The sequence below is a fragment of the Macaca fascicularis genome, chromosome 2 (assembly GCF_037993035.2).
Source record: "Macaca fascicularis isolate 582-1 chromosome 2, T2T-MFA8v1.1".
Lineage (NCBI taxonomy): Eukaryota > Metazoa > Chordata > Mammalia > Primates > Cercopithecidae > Macaca > Macaca fascicularis.
This window is the reverse complement of record NC_088376.1, coordinates 100936844-100958019: the sequence shown is the minus strand read 5'-3', so window position 1 is coordinate 100958019 and position 21176 is coordinate 100936844. Positions and strand designations below refer to the sequence as shown.

The following is a 21176-nucleotide window of genomic DNA, read 5'->3' as shown; positions in this document are numbered from 1 at the left end:
ACCAGAAACCAGAAGTATCTACACAAAGTTTTTATATTACAAAATCAAGCTCTTTACTTGTAGGGCTATTCAGATTTTCTGTTAATTCTGCTTGTTATTTTATATATTTCTATGAATATGTTAATTTCATTGAAGTTATTTAATTTGTTAACATACAATTATTCATAATATTTTCTTACAATCCTTTTGATTTCTGTAAGGTTAATACTAATCCCCTCCCCACCTTTTTTTTAGTAATTTAGATCTTTTGATTCATGGTTAGTCTAGTTCACATCTTGTCAATTTTGAAAATCTTTTCAAATAGCCAACTTTCAGTTTTGTTAATTTTCCTCTAATATTTTTGTACCCTCTATTCATTAATTTCTGTCAAATATTTATTATATCCTTTCTTCTGCTTCCTTTGATTTTACTTTTCTCTTCTTTTTTCTGTGTCTTAAATGAAAGATTAGGCTATTGATTTGAAATTTTTCTTGCCTTTTTATTGTAGGTTTTTTTATAGCTATAAATTTCTAATCAGTGTTTAGCTGTATCAAATACATTTTATTTTCATTTTTATTTTCTATATATTTAATTGTGTTTTTATTTTATCTTATTTTCTAATTCTTCTTATGATTTCTTCTTTGACCCACTGCTTATTAAAAAATGTGTTGTTTAATATTTATAAATTTCTCAAATTTCTAACTGTTATTAATTTCTAATTTCACTCCATTGTGATTAGAGAACATACTTCATACAATTTCAGCCCTTTTAAATTTTTGAGGCTTCTTTTGTGGTGTAGTGTATTGTCCATCCTGGAAATGTTCCATTTGTACCTGAGAAGAATGTGTACTCTGCCATTTGGAATTAAGCGTTCTATAGATGTCTGCTAGGTTTAACTGGTATATAGTTTTGTTCAAATCTTCCGTTTCCCTGTGGATCTTCTATCTAGTCGTTATTCATTCATTTCTGAAAATGAGGTATTGAGGTCTCCAATGTTTACTGTTGAATTATCTGTTTCTCCCAACAATTATGTCAGTTTTTGCTTCATATATTTTGGGGCTCTTCTGTTAGGTGTATATATGTTTATAAATGCTATATCTTCCCAATATTTTGACTCTTTTATCATTATAAAATGTCCCTCTTCATCTCTAGTAAGTTTTTTGTTTTTAAATCTATTTTATCTGATGTTAATAGAGTCATCCCAGCTTCTTTTATGGTTGCTGTTTGCGTAACATGTCTTTTTCCATTCTTTCATTTTCAATCTATTTATATCTTTGAATCTAAAATGTGTACTCTGCAGACAGTGTATAATTGGATCTTGTTTTCTTATCTATTCTGGCAATCTCTGCCTTCTGATGGGATTGGTTAACCCATTCATATTTAATGCTATTGTTAACACAGTTTATTTATCATATTTTCTTCTTTGTCTTCTATATGTCTTCCATGTTTTTTCCTTTATTATTTCTCTACTGCTTCATTTGCATTAAGTGAATATTTTCTAGTGTAACATTTTAATATCTTTAGTTTTTTTTCAAAATCTTTTTGAATTATTTCCTTATTTGAGTGCTCTAAAATTTGACACATACATCTAACTCATCAGAATCTGTCTCAGATTTATATTAATTCCAGTAAGCTATAGAAATATTACTCATATATAGCTCTATTTCCTCTCTCCTCTTTTTGTATTGTTTTTAATTCTACATATTATATTCATACATGTTAAAACCCAAGCAACATTTTTTTATTATTGCTTAATATAACTAGATGTCTACTAAAGGAGCTGAGAAAATAAAAAAAAAAAGTGTATATTTATAAGATTTACTTTAATAATCTTCTTAGTTACTTTTGGCTCTCTTCATTTGTTCCTGTGAATGTGAGTTACCTGCAGGTGTGATTTTCTTACTCCAATGCAACTTTGCTCCCACCCATATCCTTTGTGCTTTTATTAGCAAATATATTTTTTTATTTCTATGTTACATATCCAGCAACACAATTTTAAACATAATGTTTTACACAATTGCTTTTGAAATCAGCTAAAAGAAGAAAGGAAAAGAAATATATATTTTTTACTATATTTGTGTGTGTGTGTTGGGGGTGCTGTATTACCATTTAGCGTTACTTGTTTTTAGTCTGGAAGATATCCTTTAGTATTCTTTATAAGGTAGGGCAACTACCAAAGAATTCTCTGTATTTATCTGGAAACACGATTATTTCATCTTCATTTTTGAAAGACAGCCTCACTGGATATAAAAATCTTGGTTCACTGTTGTTTTTTCTTTCAGCACTTTGAATATATCATATCACTGCCTTTGGCTTCCATTATTTCTAATGCAATGTCAATGTTAATTTTATCAATGTCACCTTGTACATGATGAACCACTTTTCTCTTGCTACTAAGATTTTCTCTTTTCTTTGTGTTTCAGCACTTTTACTATGATGTGTCTAGGTGTGGATCTCTTTGTGTTTTTTCTACTTGGGGTTTCATTGAGCTTCTTAGATGTGGAGTGCTAGGATTTCAATGTGTCCTCTAAAGTTTATGTGTTGGAGAATTAATTCCCAAAGTAACAATGTTGAGAGGTAAGACCTTTAATAGGTGATTAGATTATGAGGGCTCTGGTCTCATGAATGGATTAATGCTGTTATTGTGGGAGTGGTTTAGTTACTGTGGAAGTGGGTTCCTAATAAAAGACTGAGTTTGGCCCCCTTCCCTTCTTTCACTTTCTTGCCTTGTGATGCCTTCTGCCATGTTATGATGCAGCAAGAAGTCCTTCACAAGATGCTGGCCTGCTGATCTTGGTCTTCCTAGCCTCTAGAACTGTAGGAAATACATCTCTGTTCTTTATAAATTACTAATTTCAGGAATTCTATTATAGCAGCATAAATTGGACTAAGACGTGTAGATTAATGTTTTCAATCAATTTTGAGGAGTCTTCAGCCATTATTTATTTAAGTATTTTTTCTGTTCATTTTTCTCTGTTTCCCTTCTGGTCTGTGTGCTTAATGGTGCACCACATTTCTCTGAGGCTCTTTTTATTTTTCTTTCTTTTGTTTTCTCTGTGCTCTTTAGATTGCACAGTCTCCATTGATTCATCTTTAAATTCACTGGTTCTTTCTTCAAATGTACTGTTGGTCTCTCTAGTGACTTTTTCATTTCAGTTATGATACTTTTCAACTCCACAGTTTGTATTTGGCTCTGTTTAAAATATAATTTCTATTGATATTTTGCATTTGATTGTACCTTGTCATAGTATGTTTTATTTCCTTAAGCATTGTACCTTTTAATTCTTTAAATATATTTATAATGGCTTCTTTGCATTCTTTATCTTTTAGCTCTGACATCTTGACCCTTTCAAGTGCAGTTTCTATTACTGATTGTTTTCCCCTGTATGGGTCATGCTTTCTTGTTTTTTGCACATTTCATAATTTTTTGTATTGGACATTTTAAGTAACATATTGTGGAAACTCTATAACTGATTCACTTTTCTCCTCTCTGGGGCTTCTTTATTAAATGGTAATCTCACTAGACTATTTTAGTGGAGTCTACTCCCTCTCCAACCCATCCCCCTCCATTCACACACAATGTGAAACCTTTGGTGTCACTCCTAGGACAGTACGTCCCTGGATGTGCACACAGTCAGTCTAGGATGACTGTTGTTTCAGCAAGGCTATCTTTGACTGTCTCCTGTGATCTCTCTGTTAAGCTGTCTGCCTCTTTTGGTATTATATTTTGATTTTAGGCTCAACTAATTGCTAGATAATTGCTCTATTTTCCTTGACAATGCCATGGGGCATAAATTGCTCAACTGTCTGATTCAATTAAATTCTGGAAGTGATAGCTTTTAAGCGCAGTCTTTGAGATTTGCTTTGACCCCAGGGGGACTCTCCTTAGCTGTTTCTTTTCATAGTTCCTTGTGCTGAGCTTCCTAACCTATATTTTAGTTTGTTGCCTTTATTGAAGGAGAGCTACCAGTCTCTTCTTATTTGCTTACCAACAAAATACCCATTGTTTTCAAGAGCACTTTTAGACTTTTACTTCCCCACACCACTTTGTTTCAAATAAAGCCAGTTCTATGGAGAACTTCAAAGCTCTTTTTTCTTATGAATTGCCTCCCACTCTGGGCAAAATCTCTTAGGCACAATTCCAGGCACTTGGGCAGGGGCAGTAGCCTCTCAACTTCTCAGTTTCCTTCTTCCTTAATCCTCCCCACCCCCAGAGCTTTCGCCCTACAAGTAAGCTGGAATGAGGGTGATTCTAGTATTCTTGGGCTGCCGCTTCTGGGATAAAGTCTCTGCCCTATGAGTGGAGGGCTAGATGGAAAAAGGGAGCCGACATTTTGGCCACACTCACCAGAAATTTAGAGGCCTTAACTCAGAATTGGAAGAGATAAGAAATGCTGGTGGCCTGAAGCTGCTGCTGCTTCTTTTTTTTTTTTTTTTTTTCCCATAACTCATACATTTTTATTGGTAGACATTTCATGGTGTTGTAATCATTTATGTATTGGAAAATGGGATTATTTTTGATGATAACAGCATTTCTTTATTTCAAATGCATTGAATGACCACCATGTGACAGGCCTTGCACTAAGATAAAATAAATATGCAATAAGTAATTTTTTTTTGAGGCAGAGTTTTGCTCTTGCCACCCAGGCTGCAGTGCAATGGCACAATCTCATCTCACTGCAACCTCTGCTTGCCGAGTTCAAGTTATTCTACTGCCTCAGCCTCCCAAGTAGCTGGGATTACAGGAGTGTGCCACCATGCCTGGCTAATTTTGTATTTTTAGTAGAGATGGGGTTTCACCATGTTGGCCAGCCTGGTCTTGAACTCCTGACCCCAGATGATCCACCCACCTCAGCCTCCCAAAGTGGTAGAATTACAGGCATGAGCCACTGTGCCTGGCCTGCAATAGGTAATTTAACATGTAGGAAGTATTTTTTTAAATAAAAGCATTTAAAAAGATTTTCCTTTTATGCAGATATCATTGATGTGCCTTTCCATTCAAAAGGCTCAATGTCTTTTTTTTTCAATTTCATAAAAAAATTTGATTTCAATAGTTTTTGGGGAATAAGTGGTTTTTGGTTACATGGATATTTCTACTTGGGGTTTCATTGAGCTTCTTAGAGGTGGAGTGCTAGGATTTGAATGTTCTTTAGCAATGATTTGTGAGATTTTGGTGCACCCATCACCACATTCCTTGATTGGGAGCTAGGGTAGAGGAAACCCTATCTTTTTGGCCACCTCTGTCTAAAGTGGAGCCTCCATAAAACTTGCTGGAAGGGCCTGGGGGAGACATCAGATCATGGCTTCAGTGTCATCAATTTCTACCATTCTTACTGAATTTTAGTAGATTTTCTTGAATGAATGTTTCTTCATTTGCTGTACACTCTCAGAATAATTTCCAGAGACTTCAAATTATTTTTAAAACAGTTTTCACCACTTACACTTATTTCCCTAGGGAGAACGTTCACAGAGATTCTCATGCTATCATCCACAGAAGTGAAACTCTATGTGACTTCTTTATTAAATTATAAATGTATTCATTTAAAGACATTTTCCGATTATTATGTTACTTTCATCTTTTTCTCAAGTGAATTCACCTCCTTGTTGTTAATTTTAGGAAGTCTACTGATTTTATGTTTGTTTCCTCATACATTTTGGAATGTTAGCTTAAAAGCTCATCTTTAGTGGGAGGATCTGTCATTCTCTTTGCAGTCTAAGTTCTATGATTGTCTGTAATAAATCCTTCTGTGGCATCCATTTCAGATCCATGTCTTATATTGCCAACTTTGGATTGTGGTCTAATAGTGATACAAGTCATATTGCAGATCAAGTCACTGAACCAGTGGGTACCTTTGCCCAGGTCCTATTTCTGAGGTTGTACTTCTTCCTGTCTCACTAGGTATGCAGCTTTGTACAATTGTAATTATAAGCATTTGCTACAGCATTTTTTTTTTTTTTTTTTTGGCTTTTTTTCTTAAGTGCAAGAACTTTACCTCAGCCCATAGTTTCAAGTCTTAAATATAGCTCTGGTTCCCTTCCTCGTCTTAGGGTACTTTTAGACACCATTACCTGCTATCTTATTTAAATTTTTACTACTTTATATTTCGTTTCTGTGTCTAGTCCATAGACAGGTTACCCCTTTTTGTATGCATATGCTTGTGAGGTATATTTGTGGCTATATTAGTGAGGTGACAATGCTAGTAGCCCTTGCTCACTCTCAGCACCTCCTCAGCTTCGGAGTCCACTCTGGCTGCACTTGAGGAGCCCTACGGTCTGCTGCTGCACTGTGGGAGCCCCTCTCTGGGCTGGCCATGTCTGGAGCCGGCTCCCTCTGTTTGCCGGGAGGTTTGGAGAGAGAGTCGTGGGCGGGAACCCAGGATGCGCTTGGCACTGGCAGGCCAGTGTGAGTTCTGGGTGGGTGCAGGTGCAGGCTCAGTGGGGCCTGAATCTCCGCACGGTGGACCCCTGCTGGGCTTGATGGAGGGATGAGCTCCCTCTGGGCTGAGCTCCCTCTGGGCTGCTGGAGTACCCAGGCTAGGTGCCACAAAGTCCCACCCTGAGTGCCATTGAAAGGTGAAGCAGGCTGGGCTTCTGGGTTGGGTGGGGACTTGGAAAACTTCTCTGTCTAGCTAAAGGATTGTTAATGCACCAATCAGCACTCTGTGTCTAGTTCAAGGTTTGTAAATGCACCAATCAGCGCTCTGTGTCTAGCTAATTGGGTAGGGGACTTGGAGAACTTTTGGGTCTAGTTAAAGGATTGTAAATGCACCAATATGCGCTCTGTGTCTAGCTAAAGGTTTGTAAATGCACCAATCAGCGCTCTGTCAAAATGGACCAATCAACTCTCAGTAAAATGGACCAATCAGCTCTCTGTAAAATGGACCAATCAGCAGGATGTGGGTGGGGTCAGATAAGGGAATAAAGGTAGGCTGCCCAAACTTGCAGCAGCAACCTGCTGGTCCACTTACATGCTATTGAAGGTTTGTGCTATTGCTCTTAGTGATAAATCTTGCTGATGGTCACTCTTTGGGTCCTCGTCGTTTTTAAGAGCTGTAACACTCACTGCGAAGGTCTGCACCTTCACCTCTGAGGCCAGGGACACCACAAACCCACCAGAAGAGAGAAATTCTGGACACATTTTCAGACACATCTGAAGATCTGAAGGAACAAACTCCGGACATGCCATGTTTAAGAACTGTAACACTCACTGTGAGGGTCTACAGCTTCATTCTTGAAGGCAGCAAGACCCAGAACCCACCAATTCTGGACACATTAGTATGTGTGTGTATTTTTACATATGCTATTACATGAGTGGAGAAATGTTTCTGAATCATTACCTTATAATGTCACAGTTGCAGGAGTCTTCACATAGATGTTAGTGTAAAACATTCACCCAAGATGTAACTGTAACCTGCAAAAGGGTCTGGCTGCTAGCTGCTTATGAAAAGAATTTGAAATAATAACAAATTATGATAAGAGCAATATTCCCTTACTATCTGTGCCAGCAAGGGGAAGAGCAGAGACTCATTCTACTCTTCAATTTGTGGAAGGAGTGCGGGGGTTTTTAAATAAAGCATTTGAGATAGAGAAGAGGCAAGGGGGGATGAGGGGGTGCTCAGTGGTGTGACTTGCTCCAGTGGCCCTTCTTGAATTGTTGTCCCATTTGGTGAAGGGGCTGGCACCATCATGGATCATGGATCCTGCCAGGTTACACATTAGTTGCAGTCAATCTTGTAGTCAGTCTACAGCCGGGGATAGGTTCCATTCTTGAAGTAATCTTGTTAGAGAATTCTAGAGGTGTCTGGTCCCTATCAGGATCTGACTCTTGAAGCTTCTAAGAAAATTAATGATCACATAAAAGAGCATGGTGTGTGGTTAGAAAGCATTTAGGTAAATAAATGTGCATAAGGTATGGGAATATAGTATGGGAAAGGAAAGGCAGTGGAGGTTCACAGCGCATTCCGAGGCTGTATTTCAAGATAAGAGGTAACACGTAGGCAGTTTGTCTCAAAGTTGTATCTTTGACTTGGAGGAGAAAGAGGAACAGGAAGAGGGAAAAAAGAAAAAAAAGTTTAAAACACGGTTTGAGGCTCAGCTGCCAAGCTGCTCGGTTACATGACTTTACACATTCTTCTTAGATATCCCTGTAGGTCATCAGACCAAATTTATTTTTCAGTTTTATGTAGTGATATATTATTTTTCTTTATGCCTTTTAGTTTCCTATTTTGCTAAGGAAACTCTGTACCCCACATGATAGCAAGTTATTTTTCAAATTTTCCTTTTAAAATGCTTACCCATTTATTTTTACATCAGAATATCATATGATTATATATTTTATTTTTACTGTATAATGGAATTGTGTACCATTTATTAAATAATTTATCATTTAGTCATTGAATTGAAAGGGTATGTTTAAAATATATTAAATCCCCATATAAATTATATTAAATCCCCACATAAGTTTTATTTATGAATTACTTGTGGAGTTTTGTATCAGAACCATACTGTTTTGATTATGTATCTTTGCAACAAGTTCAATATCTGTTTCCTCTAGTAGTTTTCCCAGAATTATGTTGAGTTTTTCCAGGAGCAGTTTTTAAAGAGAAAAAAGAGTAATAATGTCAAAGGCTTATTCTCATGACGAAGAGAAAACGAAATAGCATTCAAACTTCTTTCATCTTAAGTGACATGTCCAGGAGGAATATTAATTCTATCCTGGGCTCTCTGTGTTAGGCCTATGAGCTCCATCAGGAGAACAAGAAGCCCACCAGCCAGGGAGTTCAAAATGTGGAAATTGACATGTTCCCTGAAGATGAGCCTCATCTGACCATACAGGATCCCCGAAAGGTAATTTTCCTAGGATGTCAGAGGAGCTTGTGGCTCATCCACACACCTTCTCCAGGATAGCTATTATGGAAAAATGGCACAGTTAATGCAGAGAAAATTGCAAGAATCGAGTTTTGAGCAAAAGTCTAGGCCAAGTTTCTCAACTTTACTTCTATGACATTTGAAGCAGGACAATTATTTGTTGCGGTGAGCTTTTCTGTGGATTATAAGATGTTTATCCATATCCTTGGCCTCTATGCATTCAGTGCCAGTAGCATCCCCCAGTTAAGAAAATGAAAAATGTCCTAGACACTGCCAAAATATCTCCTGGAGGGCCAAGGAAATAAGAACTTCTGGTCTAGGCCTATTATTCCAGTAGGTGAGACAGTGGAAAATTACAGTCTCAGTGAAGTAGTCGTCTTATCGCTTAGGCAGCATATCAGGGTTATGATCCATAGGGAGAAAAAGTAGAGGTACTATATCTGCATATGCCTTGCCATTCCTCAGCCATAGAGATGAGCTAGAGAGTTCTCTTCTGAAATCAGACTGCTCATAGCACTTAGAGAAGAGCCCAGCAGGAGGGGTGGTTCTTGACACACCTCATCCTAGAAACCTTTGTCTAGTTCATTTCATCCTTAAAAAATCAGACAGTGAGAAACTCCATACTACCATGGTGAAAGAAGGTCTTAGTAAATGGCTCCCCATTCCTTTTTTTCTGATGTGCAGAAGTCTGATGTTACCAGTATACTATCAGAATGTAGCACCATTGATCTTCAGGATGGCTTTGGATTGTTACCTGAGATGGTTCCCGAAAAGCAACCAGAGAGATGTTTGCCCAAAGGTAAGTGGCAGTATTTCTGCATCCAGTTCACATAATCTTTGGATGGGGTTTCTGTTCTTCTCTGAGGCTCTGTGGTTTTAGTAGACAGCATCTTTCTACTTCTATTGGAGACAAAAGCAATGAGAGGGCACCCATAGATTCTTGGGGCGATTGTCAGGTCTAGGCAGAGAAGATTTCAGGAAATTCTTGCTTTAATTGGGCTCCTCTCACATGGCCCAACATGCCAGGTAAACACTCTAGAAAACTTTCTTAGAAAGCCCACTGGGTCAATATGTCTGCCACTTTTTGTGGTTCCCAGGGCATTCAATGTCAGTGTATATTTGAGGTGAAAGACCAAGAAAAGAGTTCAGACATTGTAGTCAGGATCTTTAGCTTAGGAGCAAGACTGCCTGAGCTCAAATTTTGGCCTCGCCACTTATGAACTGTGCGACTTGTTCAATTTAGTTAACCTCTCTGTGCTTTATTTCTAAAATGAGGGTAATAATAGTACCCAAAGCAAAGAGCTGCTGTGAGTATTAAATGAGTTAGTATAAATCACTTAGAAGAGCATCTGGAACAAAAATAAGCAATCAATAAATGCAGCCTTTCCTAATTCCTTGAGTGGATGTAGTGGCTTTTTCCTATGGCTTTTACTATTTCTTATATTCATTGTAGTGAACTTATTTGCACTGGTTTCCCCCATGGGGTCCTTAAAAACAAAGGCAGTGACTTCATCAGCATTGTATCTCTTGTGTAAGAATAGAAGCCGGCCCAGAAATGGGTTCAACAAATGTCAATGAATATATAAGTGACAACAAATTAATGAATGAATCTAAAAAATTATCTATCAGATTAGGACTAAATTGGGTCCAGAAAGAACACAGATAACAGATTTCAAAGTCACATTCCAGGTTGTTTAACAGCTCCAAAGCTGGACAGGAGTTGGATTAAGGATTTCCAGTAGATTGCAGTTCTCCTGATTTACATTTGCACTGGCCCTTGAGGTGTGCATATGATGTCAACAGTGGAGATGAGAAAGAAGGGTGATTTTATCAAAGAAGGGAGGAGTGGGATAAAAGCCAGGAAAAAAGTGTAGTATTTTAGGAAGATGAACCTACTGACATTCTTGGAAGAAGAAAAGAGGCAGAGTGAAGAGAGCCCATAGTGGTTTAAGAAGATGAGGAAAGGAGCAAAATGTTATAATCATCATGAAGTAAGGATCAGCAGAATTTGTATAAGGGGAGGAGGAGAAAAGGTGGAAAGGGCAATGTGGTCTATGCTGAAGGCCTGTGTGTGTTGAGAACAAATGCTCAGCTCTTTGTAAACATCTCGACATTTGATGAAATTCTTTCGTGTATGACCTGAGAGGTTCGCAAAGCCTGTGACCATTCTACCTAATTCCCTGGAGTCCTCCAGACATGATCTCTTTATGATTACCAAAAAAAATTACTGCATAACAAACAACCACAAAACCTCAGTGGCATAAAATAATAAACATGTGCCTGCAGGATTCTGCTGATCTTGGCTGGCTTCATTCATGCAAGTGTTATCTAGTCTGGGCTCAACAGGGCAACATGGCTCTGCTCCACATGTCTATCAGCCTCCTTCCAGACCCAATGGGGTAGCCTGAATATGCCTTTTTTTATGGAGATGACACAAGAGAGCAAATGGAAACATGCAAGGCTTTTCAAGACCTGGGCTCAGAACTGGCACGGTGTGACTTCCATTCTACTCTATTGGCCAAAGCAAGTCACATGGCTGGGACCAGATTTAAGCGGTTAGAAAAAGATGCTGTACTTCTTTAATGGGAGCAACTGCAGGTCACGTGGCAAGGGATATGAACACAGGAGGGGGTGAAAAGTTGCATTTTAATGCAATTTATTACAGACACTAATGATAGTGCCTACCGTTAATTCCTTTCAGGCTTTGGTTGCTGCTTTCCATGCTGTAGCATGGACAAGAGAAAGCCTCACTGGGTCATTTGGTGGAACCTGCGGAAAACCTGCTACCAAATAGTGAAACACAGCTGGTTTGAGAGCTTTATTATCTTTGTGATTCTGCTGAGCAGTGGGGCACTGGTAAATCATCATGGTCTTGTGGAGACATTGGGCATCAGGGCAGCTGGGGAAGCTGCACTCTTACTTGGCTTCTCATGGGACTGTGAATATGGGAGACCAGGCAGAAGTGGTCTCTGGTGCTGCTGGTTCCCGCAGTGGGCAGGGTTTTGCACAACTTCTGAAGTCATGCTCAACTGGGATATCCCCAAGCAAAGATGCTTCGTCTGTGTGGAAGAGTAACTAAAACCAGCACTTTAAAGTGGCCACTAGAGTCTGGTCCTTGATCATCTACCTCTCAATTTTGGGGGATTTCTAGACATTTTCACTATATCCTCCATAGTTCCTCCTCTAGACAGCAATGCTTTTACTCTCCCTCTTACTGTAAACCAAAGTGCTGTTTTCTGAAAGGTAAAATATTATAGGAGGGAGTTACAGGGACCAGATTAGGATATAATAAGTTGCCTTGGTGTTTTCTGTCATTCATGATCCCTTGAAAGAAAGGACAAGGAGATGTTGCTTTATATGCATGATGAAAGTGTGGTATGAGTCCCAATGAAGTTTAGAAATAACTCTGAACCCATCAGCTTCCATAGCCATAAAGCCATCCACTCCTTTATGCTCTCTCTTCACACCTTCTGGTCCTTCTTGTCTCCCTTTCCCCTCTCTGCTAGGGGGATAGTATCTTTTCTCTTATCATCTGCATATTTCTCCCTCTCCTTTTCTATTTTCTGCTTTTTTCTATCATGTATATTCACTTAAAATGATTATACAGTAATGTGGAGCTAAATAATATGGAACCAAACTCTCTTACTGTTTGACATAACAAACAGTTATGAGTTTGTTATGAGAGTTTGGTTCCATATTACTAAACCCAGGAGTCTTGGGTTCTCCCCTACTAAGAGTGACAGAACATTTCACAGTGAGTCATTAGCAAGTGGAAAAGGCAAGGAAGTATCTTGCTCCTACACCCCATAGCTTCTGATGAGTGTTTTACACTTGTGTGATCTCTAGGTGAAAAGAGAGGAATACATACCAGAGGCCACCAGGGATTGTGATCAACATACATCTCCGTTTGTCTACTTATTACAGTGTAAATTATTCTTCAGACAGAAAAGCAGATTTCTCTAAAACCATCCCAGAGGATTCCCTTGATCAATTTTTATTGTTAATCTTGGGTCTAGTGTTACCTGTACACTTGCCGGTGACTACATTTTGACTGGCTGTCTACTCTTATTCAAGTGGTAGGGTTTTTTGTATTTATTCCACAAATGATACTTATGATAGGCAGTGGGAAAGCAGTGATGTTGCTAAAAGGCCACAGCAAAAATGCCCCATGGTGCCATAAAAAGAAAATTTATGATCAGAAATGTAGCAGAGGGCACACAGCCCCAGTTTTTACCTGCCTTCAGAAAGGCAGGTGCAGGCTGGGCAGAACAAAGCTGAATACACGATGCAGAGGGTGCCAGGAGAAGGACCCAGCCCGTATTTCTCTGTACGTATTTGTAGACAATGAGAACAAGAGACATCAAGTCGTTTGCCACTATATATATCTATCAGCAGCATCAGAATCACCTGGAAGCTTGTTAGAAATGTAGATTATTACATTGTAACAAGCAGTCCATTATAACAAGTTCCCTAGGTGATTTGGGGTCCATTAGAGTTTGAGAAACTCTGGTCTAGGCAACTATGTAATAATAAGAGCTTCCTGTGTCAGAAAACGGCCTAGATATAATGTGGAAGCCTCTGAAGCACAGTTGCAGATATAAGCCTGCTCATCCATTGAGCTAACTACTCAGGTCTGCTGAACCATCTTACCGTTAAGCTTCCCAAATAAGGGAGGAAATGAGCACCTAATACCATTCAGATTTGTTTATCCTCAAGAGGCAAACAAACAAAGTCCCTGACCTCCAGGAGCTTGAAGTCTAGTAGGAAAGATAGCTGGAGCGATTATAGACCAGAAAGTATAGATCAAGATAGATAGAGCAATTAAGTGGCCTACTCAGGGAAGCAGTGGGTGACATGGGAGCATGTAGGATGGGAACCTAACCCAATCCTGCTGGAACAGGACAGTTTCCTGTAGAAAATATCAGCTAGGCTGAAATCTTAAAGCCAAAGAAGAGCCGAAAGAGCAGAGGATGAGATAGAGGGCCTTCTCCAGCCAAAAACCCACTTGGCAATTGGAAGTGAGACTGTTTCACTCTTTTGCATTCTTTTTTTCACCCCAGGACTTTGGGGCTGTGGGCTTACCCTAGTCCCCAAGAGGAAAGGTGATTTCCTTCCTGCCTTCAATGTTGGCGTAAATTTCATGGGCAGCTTTAGTAACAGGCCTTCTTCCTTTCTTTCATTCTCAGTAACTCTGTAAAGGCCAAAAGGACAGCTTATACCCTAGTTATATAGACCCTGTAGAATCACATACACTTTGGGTGAGGGAAGTGTTTGGATGTAGCATTAAAAAGGGTTGCTCTGAAAGCCAGAATTTATTTTTTCATAGTTACACATAACAATGTTCAATACTCAAAGTAATTTACACTGGGAGCTTTAGCCCAGAGTGTTCCAAATTTTGTGTGTCATGGCACACATATGAAATGACACTATTTGTAGGGAATGGTAAGGTAAATGGATGAGGCTGTTTGTAGGGGGAGATGAGGGGCATCAGGGTTGGCAGGATTTAGAGGGTGGGCTAAAGCACTTGGACTTCATGTTATAAGCAACAAAGAGACACTGAATTAATTCACCAAGGCAATTGGGAGGATGAGAGATGGTCTGTGCCACTGGGTGGTCCTGGGAATGTTGACAAGACATATTTGGCAGCAGTTGAAAGTATGAGGAAGCCCAGGAAATAATGTGATCCATTGGGAAGAAGTTTTAATATTCAGGGGACCAGTAATAAGAAGTTGAGAAACTATTATGACAACAGAAGAAAGAGGATTTTCCTTCTTCCATTTTTACTTACTCAAGGAATGGATTCCATTGGAAAAGTTTAGCCTTAATATCTTTTGAGCAAAACCTCATTACCAAGAGAGATACCCGTTTTTATTCACATAAGGAAGAAAAACAAAAAGCAAAGTTACCAAGGAGTTCTTTGCAAATATTCAGTCTGGCCTATGGCTATGCTTTTTCGTTTCAGATATTTGAAGATGTTTACCTTAAGGACCGACCCAAAATCCAAGAATTACTAAATTGTACTGACATTATTTTTACATATGTTTTTATCCTGGAGATGGTACTAAAATGGGTAGCCTTTGGATTTGGAAAGTATTTCACCAGTGCCTGGTGCTGCCTTGATTTCATCATTGTGATTGTAAGTTTACCATCTCTGTGTCCCACACAGGCTGGGGTAGTGGTTAAGGCAGGGATCATATGGGGGCTGCTTTTCCTGTGTGCCTCATGTGGGATGTCTGTCTAAAATAGTTTTTCTTATTATCATTGCCTCTTCGCAGTACTTGGAAGTAGTTGTCATTTGTCTATCAGCCGTTGAGCCTTTTCTAGGTCTCACTCCTCATACACTGCACTTTATATGCTCACCACTCCAACCTTTCCCATGATGGGAAAGGTTTTTTCCTTTCCCATGATTCATTCACTTCTCTGCATAAGCACTGTTTATGTATGATATGTACCTAGAATAACTTTCAGTATCCTCGATTTTTTCTTCTTCCAACTGTGTATTTCTTTTCAAGACTTCTCAAAGCTGGTCAGCAGCCAATAGACTAGGCTAATATCCATCTTAATTGTCAAGCAACAAAAGAGGATTGTTCACATACAGTCTCTCATTTAATATGCATGACAATGTTCTGAGTTAAGCAGCATCGTGTGACGCCTCCCACACTGTATACAAGGAAACCTGAAGCTCAGAGGATTAGCAGTTTGTTTCAGGTCATAGAGCTGATAAGTGGTGAAATTGGAATTCACATGTCTAGCTATATGACACAAAAGCTAATAATAGTATTAGTGGATCACATTTATTGAGTGCTTTCTCTGTATCAAGTACTCTTCCATATGTTCCAAATGCCTTGTGTCTTTTAGTTATCATAGCCACTCTGTGGCAGGTACTACTATTTTTGTATATTCAGAGAAAGAAAGTAAGTCATAGAGAGGCTAAGAAACATGTTCAAGATTGCCCAGCTAGAAGTGGTGGTGAGATACAAACCTAGTAAGCCTCACTCCAAAACTCTTGATTTAACATTACATCCTCTTTTTAAGATTAATTTTATGTTTACTGATATATAGTAGATGGACGCATTTTCAGGATACATGTGATTATGTAATACCTTTAAATAATTAAAAGTGGTGGAACCTAGTAAGTCTCACTCCAGGGCCCTTGATTTTAACATTACCTTCTTTCCATCATGATAAAATTAGTTAAACTTTGTCCCTGCTGTGCAAGGAAGTAGATAAGACAAATGCATGAGCATAAACCATGTGGTCAGCAAACCCCACTGGAGAACCATAATGTTGCTGGTTAGCACAAACAGACTATGTGTTCATTTAATGTGGACATCAATATCCTGAGTTCATCAGTATTACATGACATCTACCACATTGCAAACAAGAAAACCAGAAGCTCAGAGGCAAGGAAAGAGAAGCTCATTGTGGTTCAGGCATTTTAGAAAGGCATCAATGCCATAGAAGCTACAACAGGATTCAAAGATGAGAATAAAAACATCCACGTTTGTCAGTCCTGTTAATTTCTAGAGAACAAATAATTCTGTACCTATTATCTTAGTAGATTATAGTAAAAAGAAAACCCTATAAACTATGTGATAAACAGAAGATTGGTATCTCAATTATAGGGACCTGTGTTTTACTGGATACAAGCCCTACACTTAGGAGCCTGGGTCCTAAAGCTAATTGGTCTACCCTCCTTTTGTGTGACCTTAAGCGAAACACTTCCCCTCTTTTGACAGTAATTTTCTCACAGGTAAAAATGAGGATGTGGACTATAAATTGCCCAAACTGACTGAATACAAAATAGAAAACTAGTGATAGTTTCACTAGAAATCTAGGATCGCCATTAACGATATCAAAACAGTAGTCCAAAGCCACACTGTCAAAAGGTACCAGGCCCAGATGGGTGGGTGGGTTTGTTTATTTATTTATTTATTTATTATATTTCAATAGGTTTTCAGGGAACAGCTGGTGTTTGGTTACATGAATAACTTATTTAGTGGTGATTTCTGAGATTTTGGTGCCCCATCGCCTGATCAGTGTACACTGTACTCAATGTAGTCTTTTATCCCTCACACCCTTCTTTCCCCTGAGTCCCCAAAGTCCATTGTATTATTCTTACGCCTTTGTGTCCTCTTAACTTAGGTACCTCTTATGAGTGAGAACATACAATGTTTGGTTTTCCATTCCTGAGTTACTTCACTTAGAATAATAGTCTCCAATTCCATCCAGGTTGCTGTGAATTCCATTATTTTGGTTCTTTTTATGGCTAAGTAGTATTCCATGGTGTATGTGTATATATATGGCATATACTATATATATACCATATATATATATCACATTTTCTTTATCCACGATTTGATTGATAGGCATTTGGGCCGATCAATATTTTTGCAGTTGTGAATCGTGCCTGCTATAAACGAGTGTGCAAGTGTCTTTTTCATATAATGATTTGTTTTCTTCTGGGTAGTTACACAATAGTGGGATTACTGGATCAAATGACAGATCTATTTTTAGTTCTTTAAGAAATCTTCACATTGTTTTCTATAGTGGTTGTACTAGTTTACATTCCCACCAGCATTGTAGAAGTGTTCTCTTTTCACCACATCCACTCCAACATCTATAATTTTTGATTAGGGCCATCCTTGCAGGAGTAAGGTGGTATTGCATTGTGGTTATGATTTGTATTTCCCTGATAATCAGTGAGGTTGAACATTTTTTCCTATGTTTGTTGGCCATTTGTAAATCTTCTTTTGAGAGTTGTCTATTCATGTCCTTTGCCCACTTTTGGATAGGATTATTTGTTTTTTTACTTGCTGATTTGATTGAGTTCTTTGTAGATTCTGGGTATTAGTCCTTTGTCAGATGTATAGATTGCAAAGATTTTCACCCACTCTGTGGATGTCTGTTTACTGTGCTGATTGTTTCTTTTGCTGTGCAGGAGCTTTTTAGTTTAAGTTCCATCTATTCATCTTTGTTTCTGTTGCATTTGCTTTTGGGTTCTTGGTCATGAAGACTTTGCCTAAGCCAATGTCTAGAAGAGTTTTTCCCATGTTATCTTCTAGAATTTGTATGGTTTCAGGTCTGATCCATCTTGAGTTGATTTTTCTATAAGGTGAGAGATGAGGATCCAGTTTCATTCTCTTACCTATAGCTAACCAGTTATCCCAGCACCATTTATTGAATAGGGTGCTCTTTTCCCAATTTATGTTTTTGTTTGCTTTGTTGAAGGTCAGTTGGCTGTAGGTATTTAGCTTTATTTCTGGGTTCTTTATTCTGTTCAATTGGTCTGTGTGCCTATTTTTATACCAGTACCATGCTGTTTTGGTACCTTTGGCCCTATAGTATAGTTTGAAGTCTGATAATGTGATACCTCCAGACTTGCTCTTTTTGGTGAGTCTTGCTTTGGGTATGCAGGCTCTTTTTTGGTTCCATGTAAATTTTAAGATTGTTTTTTCTAGTTCTGGGAAGAATGATAGTGGTATTTTGATGGGAATTGCATTGAATTTGTAGATTGCTTTTGGTAGTAGGGTCATTTTTCACAATGTTGATTCTACCCATCCATGAACATGAGATGTGTTTTCATTTGTTTGTGTCATTCATGATTTCTTTCAGCAGTGTTTTGTAGTTTTCTTTGTAGAGGTCTTTTACCTCCTTGGTTGGGTATATTCCTAAGTATTTTTGTAGTTTTCTTTGTAGAGGTCTTTCACCTCCTTGGTTAGGTATATTCTTAAGTGTTTTATTTTATTTTATTTTGTTTTATTTTCAGCTATTGTAAAATGGGTTGAGTTCTTGACTTGTTTCTGAGCTTGGTCACTATTGGTGTATCACAGTGCTACTGATTTTTGTACATTGATTATGTAACCTGAAACTTTGCTGAATTCATTTGCCAGTTCTAGAAGCTTTTTGAATGACTCTTTAGGGTTTTCTATGTATACAATCATATAATCACAAGACCCAGATGGTTTTGCAGGTAAGTTTCACCAAACTTACAAGGAGCAATTAATCTCATCTTATTCAAATTGTTACAAAGAATAGACAAAAAAGGGAAAGCTTGCAAACTTATTTAGTGAGACAAACATAATATTGATAATAAAATGAATAGAACAGAAATTAATCAAATAAGAAGAAAATAATATTACAATTGTATATCTTTATAAATCGCAGATAAAGAACTCAACACATGTGGTTTACTATTATTATTATTAGCCTTGACAGCATGCAGACTGTGGTGTGGATCTGAAATTCACCACTTATCAGCTGTATGACCTGAAACAAGTTGCTGATCCACTTAGCTTCAGGTTTTCTCACCTATAATATGGTATATGTTGCAAAATGCTGCTTAGCTTGGGATATTGTTGTACAGATTAAATGAGAGAACGTATGTGAACAATTCTATAATATTTATTGTCAATCAAGATTATATAAAATTGCCATCATAATTTTTATTAGAAAAGTATAAATCACAAGAAGATACACAATTCAACTACATCAAAATGTAGTAAAACTTTTATTTTTGTATTCAACAATACTCTAATTACAGTTAAAAACCAACTAGAGCCTGAGAGACAGTATTTGCCACAACAGATCATTATTATTCACAACATATAAAAATTTCCTACAGATTCACAGGAAAAAAACAACCCAAAGTAAGAATGGGATAAGTATACAAACAGCCAGTTCACAAAAGGAATAAATGTATGATGAAATATACACTAGTTCTATCACCAGTTAGCATAGAAGTGCATATTAAAATGAGAGGCCTCTTTTTACTCATTTGATTGGAAAACAAAATATATTGTTTTGAAACATGGTCTCACTCTGTCACCCAGGCTGGAGTGCAGTGGCAACCTCTGCCTCCCAGGCTCAATTGATCCTCTTGCCTCAGCCTCCTAAATAGGTGGGACTGCAGGCGCCTACCACCATGCCCAGCTAATTTTTGTAATTTTTGTGGAGACGGGTTTTACCATGTTGCCCAGGATGGTCTCAGACTCCTGAGCTCAAGCTATCCTCCTGCCTCGGCCTCCCAAAGTGCTGGGATTACAGGCTTGAGCCACTGTGCCCAGCCATGGCAAAAATTTTAAAGTTGGATAACATCGATATTTAGAAGGATACAGGAAAATGCGATCTCAAACCACTGCTAATAATTTAATTGGTACAGCCACTGTAGGGAACATTTTGCACTGTTAAGTAAAAATCACAAATGACCCAACTCACAATCCACAAATATCACTTGTTATAGATCCAAGGAGAACTCTTGCCTATGTACCCAAGAAAAATGCACACATCTGTCCAGTGTACAGTTGTGCATAATACTGTCCAGTGTACTGTTTTGCCTAATAGCAAAGAAATGGAAATAACCTAGGTATTCACCAAGGAGGAGTGGATCCATAAAATATGAAGATTTATATGCTGTACTATTCCTCAATAGTTACAAGGAGCAAACCATGAGAATATAATCAATATGATGATTTCAAAAACAGTGCAGAGTGATAAATGCAAGTTAGATTTAAAAAATAAGATAAAACTAGTAGATGAATTCTCACTTGAAGAGTGAGTACAGTAGGATGGGAAAGAATATGGGTGCTTCTCTGTGTCTCACTGATACCTGCAAGTCTGATGGAACAGAAACTGGGGTGAGATTTCAGGTAAAGAGGTGTGTAAGGTCCCTGTAGGAACATATCTTCTCACCAACTATGACAATGATTTGGTAAAACAGAAGAATTGCTAAACTTTGCCATCTGTTTTCATCTGGCTAGGAACAAATGGAGTATTTACGCGAAAGCTACTTAAATAACTCTCTAAAAGTGGTGCCATTGTAAACAAAAAGCCCATTAAAAACATTATAAATACACTATAAATTGATTATAAATTTCAAAATCTTAATATTCTGTCATATTAACTCAATTTCTCTTCACTGCTACAATGAGGTTGGCAAGATTTGTGAGGAATGTTTTTAGTTAATAGTGAACTCTGACATCAGCTTAGTCAGGACTAGCCTGATTCACTTTCTATCCAGCTGAGCAACTCTTCTTCCAAGTTGAGCCTCTGAAAACTCTCCATAATAAGAATGGCTGAAGATCTGCAGCAAGCAGCCTCAACTCAAGCTCAGCATTGATTCCATTGTGATAACAGAAGCAAATCCTAATTCCTCATATGAAAGCCAATGCCTTCTGGAATTGTCCTCTACTGAGCATCTGTAAATATTGTTAAGATTTAATTTGGTATACTTAACAGAGCTTTCTAATACTCAATTCTGTCCTATAGAGGAGAAGTGTATTGGGAGAGAAAATAGCATTTAATTCCCCAATAAGGAGTGATTTGGGTTA

General features: G+C 38.0%; 1 protein-coding gene across 1 annotated transcript in view; it reads left to right on the top strand.

The window, feature by feature from the left end:
• The window catches only part of SCN11A (sodium voltage-gated channel alpha subunit 11), a 108415-nt gene that overhangs the window by 59755 nt on the left and 27484 nt on the right, over positions 1-21176 (top strand). The window contains exons 16-19 of the mRNA XM_065540367.1: positions 8713-8826; positions 9532-9646; positions 11549-11703; positions 14810-14983. Of these exons, the coding sequence (XP_065396439.1) occupies positions 8713-8826; positions 9532-9646; positions 11549-11703; positions 14810-14983 (558 nt within the window). The remainder of the gene's footprint in view (positions 1-8712; positions 8827-9531; positions 9647-11548; positions 11704-14809; positions 14984-21176) is intronic.